This window comes from Mirounga angustirostris, unplaced genomic scaffold, assembly GCF_029215605.1.
Source record: "Mirounga angustirostris isolate CCGP_5_RB_7025 unplaced genomic scaffold, mMirAng1.0.hap1 SCAF_15, whole genome shotgun sequence".
Classification (NCBI taxonomy): Eukaryota; Metazoa; Chordata; class Mammalia; order Carnivora; family Phocidae; genus Mirounga; species Mirounga angustirostris.
In genome coordinates, this window is record NW_026991723.1 from 46,098,518 (window position 1) to 46,114,381 (window position 15,864).

General features: G+C 41.5%; 1 protein-coding gene across 7 annotated transcripts in view; it reads left to right on the forward strand.

The window, feature by feature from the left end:
- The window catches only part of FOCAD (focadhesin), a 310,969-nt gene that overhangs the window by 57,137 nt on the left and 237,968 nt on the right, over nt 1-15,864 (forward strand). For 5 of the 7 annotated variants that reach the window (XR_010407633.1, XM_064579209.1, XM_064579206.1 and 2 more), the window contains one exon: nt 1,828-2,016. The exons of the other annotated variants lie outside the window; for them this stretch is intronic. Coding sequence is in view for 4 of the 5 variants with exons in the window: in XM_064579209.1 (XP_064435279.1) it covers nt 1,828-2,016 (189 nt within the window). In the remaining variant the exon portion in view is untranslated. The remainder of the gene's footprint in view (nt 1-1,827; nt 2,017-15,864) is intronic. 7 annotated transcript variants of the gene reach the window in all.

Genomic DNA, 15,864 nt, shown 5'->3' on the forward strand with positions numbered 1-15,864 from the left:
ACTATAAAAAGTAATAGGCTATTTAAGGGTTAATACTCAGGGCAAGGTTAGTAGGTAGGAGCACTGATTTGCCTTTTCTTTGTCATCTATATAATGTAACATGGTAGAATTATGTTAAAAAAAATACACATAGCAACAATTATAGTGAAATACATTGGATTTTATTGAGGAGTTTGGACAAGGGAAGGCATCGTACTTACTTGTAAAGTTGGCCCTAACATTGCCTTGAAGGTCCCAGAAAGCCATTTCTTAAGAGAGGGGCTCCTAATTCGTGAGCAGAGTGTCCCAGAAGATGCCACGTAACTAGTGTATGTTGTAGAGTCCTGGGATCGAGTCCCGCATTGGGCTCCCTGCTCAGTGGGGAGTCTGCTTCTCCCTCTGCTGCTCCCCCTGCTTGTGTGCTCTCGCTGTGTCTCTCTCTCTCTCTCTCTTTCAAATAAATGAATAAAGATTTTATTCATTTTAAGGGTGGGAGGGGCAGAGGGAGAGGGAGAAGCAGAGTCCCCCATAAGCAGGAAGCCCAGTGTGGGGCTTGATCCCAGGACGCTGGGATCATGACCTGAGCTGAAGGCAGACGCTTAACTGACAGAGCCACCCAGGTGCCCCTATTTATGATCTTTTTTATTGAGTTTAAGCCAATTTTTTAATAAGGGCAGATTTTCATTTTATGTATTTTTTTTCTTAACATGTTTTTTTGAATATTTTCAAACATACAGAAAATTTGGAAGAATGTAGGATAATGAATTAGTTAATCATTAATTTATTAATTCATAAGTTAATTTATTTTTAAATTTGAGAAGCAAAAGGAAAATTATTTTTTTGAAAATACCCTGGAAACCTGGGGTGTGTAAACTCTTCCAAAATGATAAATATGCTTTTATTTCTTTTTTTTTTCTTACATACTGTGGTGCTCTATGACCTAACAGGGTTTTCATTTCAGGTTTCTCTTTTATCCATTACCTTAACCAGAATTGAACCTAAGAAGATGATGAGTAGATCTTAGTATTTCTAGATGAGTCATATAAATATCTGTTTTTTTTTTTTAAAGAATTTCAAACTCTTGGGCCAGAATTCCAGGATAGAAGATAATTCCAGGGGCGCCTGGGTGGCTAAGTCGGTTAAGTGTCCGACTCTTCGTTTCAGCTCAGGTCATGATCTCAGAGTCCTGAGATCGAGCTCCACGTAGAACTCAGCTCAGTATGGAGTTTGCTTAAGATTCTCTCCCCAAACTCTTCCCCTCCCCTTGCTCTTGTTCACTCTTTCTTTCTAAAAATAGATAAATAAAATCTTAAAGAAAAGAGAGAGAAAATAATTCCATTTTATTATTGTTCAGTGGGAGTTATTTATTTTAAAATAGGAAAGCCATTAAAGTTTTAAATTTTTATATAAGTTTTATCGAGATATTCACATACCACAGAATCAACCCATTTAAAGTATACAACTCAGTGTTTGGTTTTTGGTTTTTTTTGGTATATTCACAGAATTACACAGCCATTGCCATTATTAATTTTAGGACATTTTCACATCTCCCTGAATTCCTCACCCATTAGCAGTCACTCCATATTTCCGTCCTCCCAGTGGGGTATTTTTAATTCAATGGTTCGCAACACTGGCTGCTTATTAGAACCACCTGGGTGTGCTTAAAAACAAGCATAGGAACAATCAAATAACCCAGATCAACTGCATCAGAATCTCTGCTGTAAGGCCTCGGCATTTGTATTTCTTAAAAGATCCCAAGTGATTCTGATACAAGATGGAATGTCAGCTGCCCTAATGTGCATACTAATCTCCTGGGACCTTGTTGAACACAAGATTCTCTTTCTTTAGGCTGAGGGTGGGCTCAGGATTCTCGAGTAACAAGCTCCCAGGTGATGCTGACCCTTCTCTCCCCCACACTATGGGTAGTGGAGCTCCGCCTCGCCGTCAGCAGTACCTGGGAGCCTCTTGGAGAGTGGGGTCTCCTACTCCATCTCACACTACCTGTATCCGCACCCGCGTTCCAGTTAGATTTTGCAGGTAATCCATAGGCACCTTAACGTTTTAAGAAGCTCTGGTTTAGATGATGGTAAAAGGAAATTTCCTGCCAACAGAAGGGTTAGAGTTACTCTCCCTTTCCCACCGATTGTCCTTACCGTGTGTGAGTGCCGGACCTTCAGTCGTCCGTCACACTTCACCTGTTTCCCTGCTTTATAATTCATTTTCTCCACTGGTTGGTTCTTCAAAAGACAGTGGGTGCAAGGTGTGAATAGGGAACCCAGCTTGAGGAGCTGAAAGCATGCTGGATACGTAAGTCGCGTCTTTAGAGCGGCGGCGCATCGAGAGGTCCAGAATCAATCACCTGAGTTGGCATAATCCAGTAATGTTTATGGAGAGCCCTTATGTGAATGGCTGTGTGGCACTAAATCAGGAGAGTGTAATCGAGTGTATAAGAGCCTTCAGTTCCTCCAGGGGGGACTGTGGAGGGCGGGAATGCAGGAGAGGTGAGCCTGAAGAGCAGACACCCCTCAAGAGAGCTATGATTACCTGAGTCAAGCATAAAATTGCCCTGCTGTTTTAGAGCTTTCTATGCCACATGTTGGTTAGCAGTATCCTCCAGCTTTGGAGAGGCGACTGATGAGCTGCGTACGAAAGCACAAAAGGGTTGTGAGAAACGCAGAACTCCACTGAGAGGTGTTCCCTGGTTATGCTGGCAAATTAATTTCAGATGGAAGTGGTAGGACAGATAATTGGAAGCTTTCTGCGAATGAAACTCATCTGTGTGTTTTTTTTTAAAGATTTTATTTATTTATTTGACAGACAGAGACACAGTGAGAGAGGGAACACAAGCAGGGGGAGTGGGAGAGGGAGAAGCAGGCTTCCCGCCGAGCAGGGAGCTTGATGCGGGGCTCGATCCCAGGACTCTGAGATCACGACCTGAGCCGAAGCAGACGCCCAACAACTGAGCCCCCCAGGCACCCCTCATCTGTGTTTTTTACGGTATTGAGGACTCAGCTAGTGTACAGTTTTGGAGTTTGCGCATTTTTCACTTCTTCTTGTCCTAATAGCCGATTAATTTGAATTCTAGTACAACGGAATACGTGGTTGTTTTAAATAGGTTGGTGCTGAATTTGCTTACGCCAGTATGGAAGTGAAGGGAGGGGGCTGTGAGGACCAGAAATGTGAGCCAGTGGCTTCCCCTGGTTCCTGTGAATTTCATGGAAGGCGCTCTAGAGAGGGTATTCTCTTTGTTGAACCTAGAGCTCAGTGGTTCTCAAACTTTCTATGCCAAAGAAGTGCCTGGGGAGCTTGTTAACAGTGCAGCATTTCAAGCCCTTGCTGGAGATTCTTACGCAGTTGGTTTTGCACGAGACTTAGGAAGCAGCATGTTTACCCAGCTGCTCAGTGATCTGGATATAGGTCATTTGTGGTTCACAATTGAGAAATACTGCTTGAGGCCGTGGGAGCTTAAAGGTACCACATAGAAGCAGCAAGGAGCCCCTTGGGGATACACCAGGGGGGATACTGAGTTGCTTAATCCTGTCTCCTGGCCTCTGCTCCCTATTGGGGGGCAAAAAGCCTGTTTCCTCCTAAGCGCCAAGGCACCGAGTTCATCAAACCACGTCTACCATGGACAATAGAGAGGCCAAGATTAGAACCAAAGAGCATTTCTAAAGGAAAAGCAGACTAGTGAGGGCAAGCCAAGTACAAATGCAAGAGAGCATGTAAGAGATTTAAACCTCATTGCTCTATTCTTCTGTGGCCCCAGCAAGTGAGTGTTCTTCATGGTCAGATGGTAGATGCTTGTTTGGAGCAGGAGGAGAAGAGAGCCCTCAGCAACTCTCTTAAAAAAGCAACACTGGTTTTCAGTGTTTACCGTGCAGCAGGAGCTCACGCTCCGAGTTTTTGTTATGTATGTGTGGAACATGACCGGAAACCTGCATTTTAACAAAATTTAGATGCATAGGTAGTCTACTGACCTTGCTTTGAGATATAGTAGACTAGAGGGTGTATGGCTAATGAAGTTCATTTTGCTTAGTTGGACCCTTCTTTAGTTTGGTGACTTAAGATTAAATGGGGATGTTTAAATGTGGTTTCAGCTCTGATGATTTTTAGGACAGGGTTAGCTGGAAGAACACAGCACATTTATACTTAGCATATGTTATGTGTGAAACTCTAGGTGCATGAATCTCGACTCTGGTTGCAGAATAAAGCCTTTGAGGAGCTTTTATTTTATTATTATTTTTTAAAGATTTTATTTATTTGAGAGAGAGAGTACAGGGGGTTTGAAGGAGAAGCAGACTCCCCACTGATCAGGAAGCCCCACAGGGGGCTCGATCCCAGGACCCTGGGATCATGACCTGAGCTGAAGGCAGACACTTAACGACTGAGCCACCCAGGTGCCTTGAGGGGCTTTTAAATGTACAGGTGCCTGGGCTTTCCCTAGAAGGACTGGAGGGTGTGCCTCAGGCACTGGTTTTTCAAAGCTTCCTAGATGGTTTCCAGTCTGCTGGTAGCGGGGAGAACTGCTGGCCAATTGTTGAAACGAGGCAATAGGGGTTCATTGTTGCGAGACCTTCAGATCTTTCAGGATTAATAACATTTTATATGAAATCTCCTGACCACCGAATGCTGGAAGACAATTCAGATTTTTAAAATACAGGGTAGGCAGACAAAACACATCTGATCCAAGGGCAACAGCTTTGTGACCCCTGTTTTAGGCATTTAACAGTTTTCAAAATCTTAGAAGCTCTTTTCTACCTGTGAGCAATTTTTATAATAATTGCCTTTTTTAAAAGTTTGTTTATTTTTTGTAATCTCTATACACCCAATGTGGGTCTTGAACTCATGACCCCAAGATCAAGCGCGCTCTATCGACTGAGCCAACCAGGCACCCCCCCCCCATCCTGCCTTTTAAAAACTGCTACTAATGTATCCTTTAGTTTAGGCTTATCTTTCTTCTCCCCCTTTTGTTTGGTCCGGATTTTTTTTTTTTTTAAGATTTTATTTTTTGACAGACTGTGAGAAAGGGAACACAAGCAGGGGGAGTGGGAGAGGGAGAAGCAGGCTTCCCACGGAGCAGGGAGCCCGATGCGGGGCTCGATCCCAGGACCCTGGGATCATGACCTGAGCCGAAGGCAGACGCTTAATGACTGAGCCACCCAGGAGCCCATGGTCCGGATTTTCTATTGGTTACCTTGAACTCCATTTTTCTGTAACACTTATATTTAAGTTACTTAAACATTCTTGAATATTGACCACAGAGGAAGTGCAGCAGAGAACGGATCTGCGGTGCGTATTTCAGTTGTGAGGAAGAATAACTAAACTTAAGTTTTTACGATTCATAAATTATTGAGGCTCATTTTCTTAGTTGCTTTGTAATATGCCATCCCCCCCGCCCCCGGAAATTTTATCATAAGCTCTGCCTTTCGTTTTTTCCTCTGCATATTCATATTATGGCAATCTTTTCAAGATCTCTCTTCCTTTTGCTGAAGTGAGGAAGTAGCTGTGAATTCATGAGCGGTGACTGCTTGTTCCAGAATTCATGCACCATTCTGATGTGCCAGACAGTGGCTGACATGCACACATAGCAAATGTTAAGAATCTCATTTGTGGAAAGGTTTGGTCTGATCCACATCAAGCTGTACTTTCTGAAATTAGGGAATATTAAATGCTTTTGGCAGATGGTGTGCTCTGAATGGGTGATGGGGCCAAGGGTAACGGAGGGTTATACCCTGAGCGGATTAGTTATGCACCCTCTATATGTATTCGTTCATCTCTTTGGACAGTGTTAGGTAGTTTATTTAGATAGTTGATTTTTTTTTTTAAGATTTTATTTATTCATTTGACAGAGAGAGAGCACAAGCAGGGGGAGCAGCAGAGGGAGAAGGAGAAGCAGGCCTCCCCGCCAAGCAGGGAGCTGGATGTGGGGCTCCATCCCAGGACTCCGGGATCATGACCCAAGCCAAAGGCAGACAGCCACCTGACTGAACCACCCAGGCGTCCTAGAGACTTAATGTTAAGAACGTAAAGATGTGTGTCCTGAAGGCTGAAGTACTTTGTAATTCATACTGATCTTTTTCACTTTGTTCTTTTTTTTTTTTTTTTTAAAGATTTTATTTATTCATTCATGAGAGACAGAGAGAGAGAGAGAGAGAGAGGCAGAGGGAGAAGCAGGCTCCCAAGGAGCAGAGAGCCCGATGCGGGACTCGATCCCAGGACCCTGGGATCATGACCTGAGCCGAAGGCAGACGCTTAACCATCTGAGCCACCCAGGCGCCCTTCACTTTGTTCTTAAGGCAAACACATTCATCCCTTAGTTCTATTACATAGAAAAACAAGAGAGTCCCAGGAGAAGGACTGACACGCAGTGCACTAAGACCAGTTTGTGGCTGTGGACATCAAAACGTAGCCCCAGTTTTAATTTTGATAACTAGCTTTTCCTCAGCATTAAACTCCTTCTGCATTTTCTCTTCTGCCCATTTTGAAGAATGAGATGGAGTCAACCATGGGAAGAGCACAGGAAGGGTGTGGAGATTGAGGTGGAAACAGGTGCCTCCGTGCTGGAGTAAGAGCGAGCTGGTGCATAGGAGCAAGGCACAGGAGGCCCAGTGGCTGGAGCTCAGTTTCAGGGAGGGGGAGGCTGGGATGGAGGCCCAGGAGAGGGAGCATGGCCCAGAATACACAAGGCCGTGGCAAAGACTTTGGGTTTTAGTTAAAGAGTAGTGGGGAGTTTTGAAGGTCTGTCTTTTTAACTTATTATTTGGAAATAATTTCAAGGTTCCAGAAAGATTGTGCAAATAGTACAAAAGACCTCCCGTATATCATTTACCTTGATTCATGAGTTTAATACTTTGCCACATTTGCTTTATCATTCTGTCTATTCGGTATAATTCTTAAAAAACATTTGTGAGTAGATTATATGTATTCAATAGTGTGTATTTTCTAAGAATAAGGGTATTCTCATATAATCAGAGAACAGTTATCATACTGAGAAAATTTAACATCAATATAGCAATCTATAGTCCATATTCCAGTTTTGTCATAGCATCCTTTTATACCTTTTTCCTTTTTTAGTGTGTAGGATCTAATTTAGGATCACATGTTACCTTTAGTTGTCCTATCTTTTTAGTCTTTTAAAGTCTGGAACAGTCTCTTTTCCTTTTGTTGTCTTTCATGACATTGACTTTTGGAAATCTATAGAAGTGATGCCATGTCCTTCTCAGGATCTCACACCTGGAGGCCCTGATGTCCATCTCATCCCTCACTGGTGGTTTTAAATTAAAAAAAAATTTTTTTTTTTTTTTAAGTAAACTCTACCCCCATCGTGGGGCTCAAACTCATGGCCCCAGGATCAAGAGTCACATGCTGTACTGACTGAGCCAGCCAGGTACCCCTCAGTAGTGACTTTAATTTTGGTTACCCAGTCAGAGGTGATGTCTTGTTTCTCCACTGTAGAGTTAATCATTTTTCTCTTGTAACTAATAAGCAATCTGTGGAAAAGACTCTTGGAACCATGCAAATATCCTGCTCCTCATTACATCCCCAACCTCCCAACTAATTTTCACTGTGATGATTTAAAAATGGTGATTTCCCTAGCCTACCACTCCTTTCACATTTGCTGGTGGCACTGGAGAAGTGAAAATGGTAAGAATCCCTGGAAATGCACTTAATCTATAGATTGTGATTTAGAAAGCTTGGGTGTCAGCCAGTGTGGGTACCTAGAATCTATATATTTTTTCTTTAATTTTTCTTTAAAGAATTTTTTTTTTTTAAAGATTTTATTTATTTATTTGACAGAGAGAGACAGTGAGAGAGGGAACACAAGCAGGGGGAGTGGGAGAAGGAGAAGCAGGCTCCCCACGGAGCAGGGAGCCCGATGCGGAGCTCGATCCCAGGACCCCGGGATCATGACCTGAGCCGTAGGCAGATGCTTAACGACTGAGCCACCCAGGCGCCCCTAGAATCTATGTATTTTTAAAAACATCTCAAGGGATTCTGATGTGGAAACAGGTTTGAGAATCACTGGATGAATGGCTAAAATAACCAGACAGCATCATGGTATTTCATAGTGATTAGAAAAACATATAACTCTCTTGCCTCCCACATCTGCATCCTTAAGAATGGGCGTAATCGTGGTGCCTGGGTGGCTTAGTCGGCTAAGCATCTGCCTTTGGCTCAGGTCATGATCCCGGGGTCCTGGGATTGAGTCCCGCATCTGGCTCCCTGCTCGGTGGGGAATCTGTTTCTCCCTCTCCCTCTGCTGCTCCCCCTGCTTATGTGCTCTCTCTCTCTCTCTCTCTCAAATAAGTAAATCTTAAAAAGAAATGCACATGATCAACCAGGTGTATTGAGGTAATAAATGAGATTCTGATTGAACTTACTTCCTTTGTAAGGGAAATTCAAGTTATTTTGATTCTGTTGGTGTTGTACTTCACATGATACACATGATTTTTTCTAAAATCAAGAAGAGGTTAACTAAATTTAAGATTGTATGTGGCTGGGGCGCCTGGGTGGCTCAGTTGGTTGAGCGACTGCCTTCGGCTCAGGTCATGATCCTGGAGTCCCTGGATTGAGTCCCGCATCGGGCTCCCTGCTCAGCGGGGAGCCTGCTTCTCCCTCTGACCCTCCCCCCTCTCATGTGCGCTCTCTCTCTCTCTCTCATTCTCTCTGTCTCAAATAAATAAATAAAATCTTTAAAAAAAAAAAAGATTGTATGTGGCTGAATTAAATTCGAAAATTTTTTTTTATGTTTGTATTGTTTAAGTAATCTCTACACCCTACGTGGGGTTCGAACTCATAACCCCAAGATCAAGCATCACATGCTCCACTAACTGAGGAAGCCAGGCACCCCTGAGATATTTTTTAATGCACTTTTTGGAGATATAATTTATATACCATAAAATTCAACTTTTTAAACCATAAAATTCAGTATTATATCCATAAAGTTGTCTAACCATAATCACTATCTAATTCCAGCACATTTTCATCACCCCTAAAAGAAGCCTCATTAACAGTCATTCCCTAGTATATCTTACCCCCAAGCCCTGGAAAACACTTTTTTGTTTCTGTGGATTTGCCTCTTCTGGACATTTTATATAAATGGAATCCCTACAATACATGGCCTTTTATGCCTTTCTTTTTCCACCTAGCATAATGTTTTCAAGGTTCATCTATATTGTATAGCTGAATAATATTCCATTGCATGAATAATATATTTTATTTATTCTGTAATCTTTTTGTATGCCTACCAAGTCCAGTCAACTTTTAGTGTTTTTGCCTTTTACATTTATTTTTTGGAGGTATTCTTTGTAAGTTATGGAAATAAACTCTTTAGTCTTTTTTTTTTTTTTAAAGATTTTATTTATTTATTTTGACAGAGAGAGACACAGCGAGAGAGGGAATACAAGCAGGGGGAGTGGGAGAGGGAGAAGCAGGCTTCCCGCGGAGCAGGGAGCCCGATGCGGGGCTCGATCCCAGGACCCTGGGATCATGACCTGAGCCGAAGGCAGATGCTTAACGACTGAGCCACCCAAGCGCCCCAACTCTTTAGTCTTTAATTAAGAGTAATTAATGTTTTTTTTTTTAAAGATTTTATTTATTTATTTGACAGAGACACAGCAAGAGAGGGAACACAAGCAGGGGGAGTGGGAGAGGGAGAAGCAGGCTTCGCACGGAGCAGGGAGCCTGATGTGGGGCTCGATCCCAGAACCCTGGGATCATGACCTGAGCCGAAGGCAGACACTCAACGACTGAGCCACCCAGGGGCCCTAAGAGTAATTAATGTTATATGCAAGTGATGAATCACTAAATTCTACTCCTGAAATGAATATTACACTATAGGTTACCTAGAATTTAAGTAAAAACTTGAAACAAAAAAAAAGTAACTATTGTTTTTCATTTCTATGCAGATTTCCATATTACATTACTTTTTTTTTCTTTTAAAGATTTTATTTATTTATTTGACAGAGAGAGACACAGTGAGAGAGGGAACACAAGCAGGGGGAGTGGGAGAGGGAGAAGCAGGCTTCCCGCCGAGCAGGGAGCCCGAAGTAGGGCTCGATCCCAGGACCCTGGATCATGCCCCGGGCCGAAGGCAGACGCTTAACGACTGAGCCACCCAGGCGCCCCTACATTACTTTTCTTAATGAGGTTGCTTGGAATCCTGTAATTCTTTAAAAACTTGACTGTCTAGCTTTTTTTTGTGGGGGGGGGGGGTCAAAGTGAGCATTTTGCTTTTGGGGGAGCTAATTATTTCAGTAATTGAATATATTATCTAGAGGGATCGCCTGAGATGTAGATGTTTGGTTTTATTAGCATAAAATAAGCATGACCCCATTATTAAAACATCTGTACTACACAGTCAAGGTGCCATAAGGGATTGGAACCAGTAGAATAAGATACTTAATTTTGCTGAAGTTAGAAAAACTTCAATACTTGGGTACCTACCATTTTGGGGCACATAGTATGTAACATTTTTTTGAGGGGGGAGATTGTGCTTACTTTGTAGTTTTTTTTGAAAGCGGGAGTTTGACGAGCCTGAATTGTAGTAATCACTTTACCTATACTTAAATTCACTGGTATTTACTGTTTTTTTGGGGGTGGTGGTGGTGAGCAAGAGCCTTCTTTGAGAATCTCAAAAAAGTTTTGGTCCTTCCTTAGAAAATGTACACACACACACACACACACACGTCCTTAAAATTTTGCATATCATTTTGGAGGGCTTGTGAATTCTTGCTTTAATGAATAAAGGGACATCTTTATAGAAAATTCATGAAAACGAATACGAGTAAGAAGGGATTATCAGGGGCACCTGGGTGGCTCAGTCGTTAAGCGTCTGCCTTCGGCTCAGGTCATGATCCCAGGGTGCTGGGATCGAGCCCCGCATCGGGCTCCCTGCTCAACAGGAAGTCTGCTTCTCCCTCTCCCACTCCCCCTGCTTGTGTTCCCTCTCTCACTGTGTCTCTCTGTCAAATAAATAAATAAAATCTTAAAAAAAAAAAAAGGGATTATCAGTGTCAGCTCTGACTAGGACAAAGCCCAGCAGAGTTAATGATAAGAAAAGCGAGGGTAGTAACAGGGGAAGCATACCCATTACTTTCCAAGGGCCATCTGGCTCTTTGCAGTTTGATGCTTTCTGTTGAACTGCATGTTTTGCTTCTGTTTTCATTTCTTCTTTTCTCTCCTCTTTCCCACCCAAGGAAGTCTTTGTTCACAGTTTATGGTTCTAATCACCTGGGGTTTACACTTGGGATTTATAATCAGACCTAAAGAATAAGCTACACATATTGTATGGTCTTCCAGTTAAGCGATTGCCCCTAGAAAGTGCTTTTAAGTTCTTCTAAAGGTGGATGTTTAATTTTAAAAAATTGCTATGGTAATTTGATGATCAGTGTCTTTAAGGGTATAAAATGTCATTTTGGCCTAGCCAATTTATCTTGTCTCTAGTTTTTAAATTTAATTCAATTTTATTTTTATACATATATATATATTGTAATCATGGCAGGTTACTTAAGAATGGACGTTTTGGAACCCTAAGTATTTGTTTGTTTCCCCACAGTCATTATCTTCTACCGAGAATAGTTTCAGACTTCTAACGTTGGCACACACCTTTGGGTTAAAACCCTGCCTCTCAAAATAGGGTTCCTGCAAAAGGTTCAGTATAAGGGCAGAATCAATTGTAATATGAACTATGTTTTCAAAGAAATCTTGCACTTTCCCTATCTGCCTTATGGACCCAAAGAAAATAGTCAAATTCATCAAAATTTGTCAAAATGTCCAAATTAAAATACTTTTTGCTCCAGAAGTCTTCTTCAGCTTATGTGGAAAGGAAAAATACATGTGCCTTAAAAGCACAACAGTATAATTCACAATTATTGTGTAGTTTTTCTTTTTTATAGTAATATTCATTGTGGAATCTTAAATTTTTGTTATGTATTTTTTTTAATCTTAAAATCTGCAGAGCATTGTTTTGGTTTTTTTTTTAATCCCTTTTTGGCTTCTAACCAGCACTTTCAAATCAAAATTCAGAGCAGGTAGAGAAATGCTTTTAAAATGCATGTTTGATGTAGTAAGTGCTATGTTATGCTTCTGAAAGCGCCCGGGTCACAGCTGCATACATGAAAATGCATGGTGACTGTAGGCATTGTTTCCTCACACAGAAAACGCAATCTGTGTCTATCGCTGAATTTATGATGTAAATCAAATCCTAGCTTTCCTGTATTCAGAGATGGAGCAGAAAGGTTGAGGTGACCTAAAGGTTACAAATAACTTTGGCTTTTTGATTTGCCTACCGCAAGCCTCATTTTTTTTTTTTTTTTTACTCTTTTCTATTAAGATTGATGTATTTAGATTTGGAAAGGTGAATCTAGTTCCATACCTTATTCTGTCATTGCCTCGTGCTAGTCTCGCGGAACTGTGCATTTACCATTCATTCCTGCCCCACTCCATTCTGTTAGGATGTGTGTACTGCACTGTGTTGTTGACAATATTATTATTATTTTTTAAAAGATTTTATTTATTTATTTGACAGAGAGAGACACAGCGAGAGAGGGAACACAAGCAGGGGGAGTCGGAGAGGGAGAAGCAGGCTCCCCGCAGAGCAGGGAGCCCGATGCGGGACTCGATCCCAGGACCCCGGGACCATGACCTTACCCGAAGGCAGTCGCTCAACCAACTGAGCCACCCAGGCGCCCTGTTGACAATATTATTAAAGGGTGGGGAGGACTCCAGTGTTAGGTACCAACTCTACATGCTTCCTCTGTGCTTTTTATCCCTGAGCAATGTGGATCTTGAAACCATGTACTAGAGGCACTGGGATAAGTTGGTTTTTCACGATCCAGTGAAAGAGTTTTAAAAGGTGCTTTGGGGAGAGTGTGCGTGTGTGAGTTACATTTATTGGAGCTTTGCCTCAGCACTGAAAGGGAAACCTAACAAGAGTAAGACAGATCCAGCTTTCAGGCAACCTCTGCTCTGGTTTAAGATACAAACCTACCTGCCTGATAGAATGGTACCCCATGGATGGAGTATTCCGTGTGCTAGGTACAGTGTAAATGCTCTACTGAAAATGGCAGTTAAGACATTTATAAATCATGAAATGGGAAGGTGCCAAAGAATGGAGGACAAATTGGTTCCTCTGGGGTAGAAACAAAAACCACACAGTGAGGGAGAGATAAGAGACACTAGAGGCCAAAGAAGGGTGACCGAGACACAAGAGGCCAGTGAAGGGTGACCACATCTCCTGGTTTGTATTGATTTTAATCTTTAGAAACAGTACTCTTCCCTTTTAAGAGGAGAGCAGAATCTATTGGATGTCTCAGGAGTTGGGAAATTCTGACTTGAAAATTTGTGCTCATTCTGGGCACTGTACTTCTCTCTGAAATAAATATGCTATGGTTTATCTCTTTGAGATTAGAAATAGGAGATTCCTGAGGCACCTGGGATCAGTCATGATCCCAGGGTCCCGGGATCGAGTCCCTCATCGGGCTCCCTGCTCAGCGGGGAGTCTGCTTCTCCCTCCCCCTCTGTGCTCTCTCTCTTGCGCTGTCTCACTCTCTCTCAAGCAAATAAATAAAATCTTTAAAAAAAATTAAAAAAATAGGAGACTCCTTTGTGAGGCTTAGATTTTATTAAACATTAGCCTTAGAGCTACGTAAGCTTGGCATAGAATTATTAACAGTTGAGAGCCTTCTGTACTGCTTTCTGCCTTTCCAGGGTTTGGTCCTACATTTAGTCCAGAGCAGTATGAAGGTTAGGCCTTTAATGGATGGCTTGCATTGTCTATCTTTAGCACTGGGAGCTACTTAGTCTGATGTCCTCATTTTATAGACGAAGAAACTTTGCCCAAGAGAGGTTAATTCTCTTGCCTGAGATCACACGGTTCGTTGCAGAGCCAGAATGTAAATATGGAACTCTTGACCCTTTTAGTTCATTTTAGTTCATTGCTTTCCCTTCACTATTTTCCCTCTCCTCTCTGCTTGCAGTTTTTTTCCGAGGTAGGAAACAGTAAGTGATTCCAACGAAGCTAGGTAGGCACTGCTTGTATGAATAATAATGATGACAGCATCCCATGGTTGTATTTGTTCCTCAAAACTTGCATAGCTTATTGTCTGCCACTATTAATTTTACAAGTGATCAGGTTGATTGTATGGTCAACCCATCTACCATTTTGAATAAGGTGTTATAGTCAACTTTGTATAACTTGAGTAACGGGTTTGGGGATAAGTGAAATTTTAAGGCATAACTAAGGTTTTGCTTGGTGTTCTTTTGTACCACATTCTTTTTTTGATCAACAGTGCTTCTAATGAAGAACAGAGGGGACTTGTTTAAACCGTGGATCCTTCCATTTACCTTGACCTTTCTCAGTTGGATGTACTTGAACGAAGTGGAATGGCTAATGAGTAGTGAATGAGGGGAAGAAGGAAAAGAGAAATCTTGAATAATCCATAAATTTAATAGTCCCTGAATGCATCAAGAATGAATTATACTTAGCCTTATGACATCTTAAATATTCCAATGATAATATTTTAAATAGAAAAATGACCATTTTCTATCATATCCAAATTAGTAGGTATATTATTGAATACTGTTTATTTTGGAACATGATTCTGTATTTTGCAAAGGAATAATTTTCCATGAGTTTTCCATTTAAAATTCTGGAGTTTCTGCTGTATTGTGTTACTCTTGCGCACCTAATGTTAATATTTGATGACTATATTTCTTATAGACATTTGAGTATGATCGATTGCATTTGGTTCAGTGTAAGGAAGGGTAGAGGTGGAATCATAGTCTTTTTTTTTAATAGCTCTGGAATGGTACCATGGTTTAATCAGTTTTGTGCCTCTCATAAGTGCTTGTCATTTTACAGTAACGCAAAGGTTCTTAACCAGGGGCAGTTTTGCCCCCCAGGGGACACTTGGTAATGTCTGGAGACATTTTTGATTGTCATAACTATATTGAATGCTATTAGCATCTTGTGGGTGGAGGCCAGGAATGCTAACTATCCTTCAGTGCATTGGACGACCCCCAAAAGAATTCTCTGACCCCAAATAGCAGTAGTGCAAAGACTGAGAAAACTTCATGCATGGCAGTTGCACCATAAAGTATATTGAATTAGAAAATGCATTCATCCTAGTAAGCATAAAGCTTTCTAGATTTGTATTTGCACACCAATTTGATGATTCACAAGGGAGAATTTAGCTCTTCATTATGCTCAAAGTATTAAAACAAAATTTTGGCAATTATAATTGATTTTAGGTTAGTTGTATTCAGTTGAAATAGTATGATATAATCAAATGTTAATCACTAGTAAGATTCAATGTTCTTATTTTGGACTTCCCTTCTGCCTCAAGAGAGGTTCTTGGAATCAATATTGTATATTATTCTCTGCAATATTTGCACTTGGATCAGACGTAATCAATTCTTTGGAAAAGTTAATTATCCAGATGTCTAAATCAGTAATTAATCTGGATAATCCCTATTCTCCTATATTCTACTTCGTCTCATCTTTAGTGTTTAAGTCTGAGATACTAAATAGACTTTGCTAAATCCAACGGCTAGCAAAACAGGCCTTCAGCTTCATGCAACAAAGCTAGAGTGGTTCCCACAATCCCAGTGTAGTAGAAGCTAAGTTACATTGGCCATATGTGCAGCATTCCTGATCCTACTTTATTTTTTAAGATTTTATTTATTTATTTGACAGAGAGAGAGAGAGAGAGAGCACAAGTAGGCAGAGTGGCAGGCAGAGGGAGAGGGAGAAGCAGGCTCTCCACCAAGCAGGGAGCTGGACATGGGGCTTGTTACCAGGACCCTGGGATCATGACCTGAGCTGAAGGCAGCCGCTTAACCGACTGAGCCACCCAGGCGCCCTCTGATCCTACTTTAAAATTA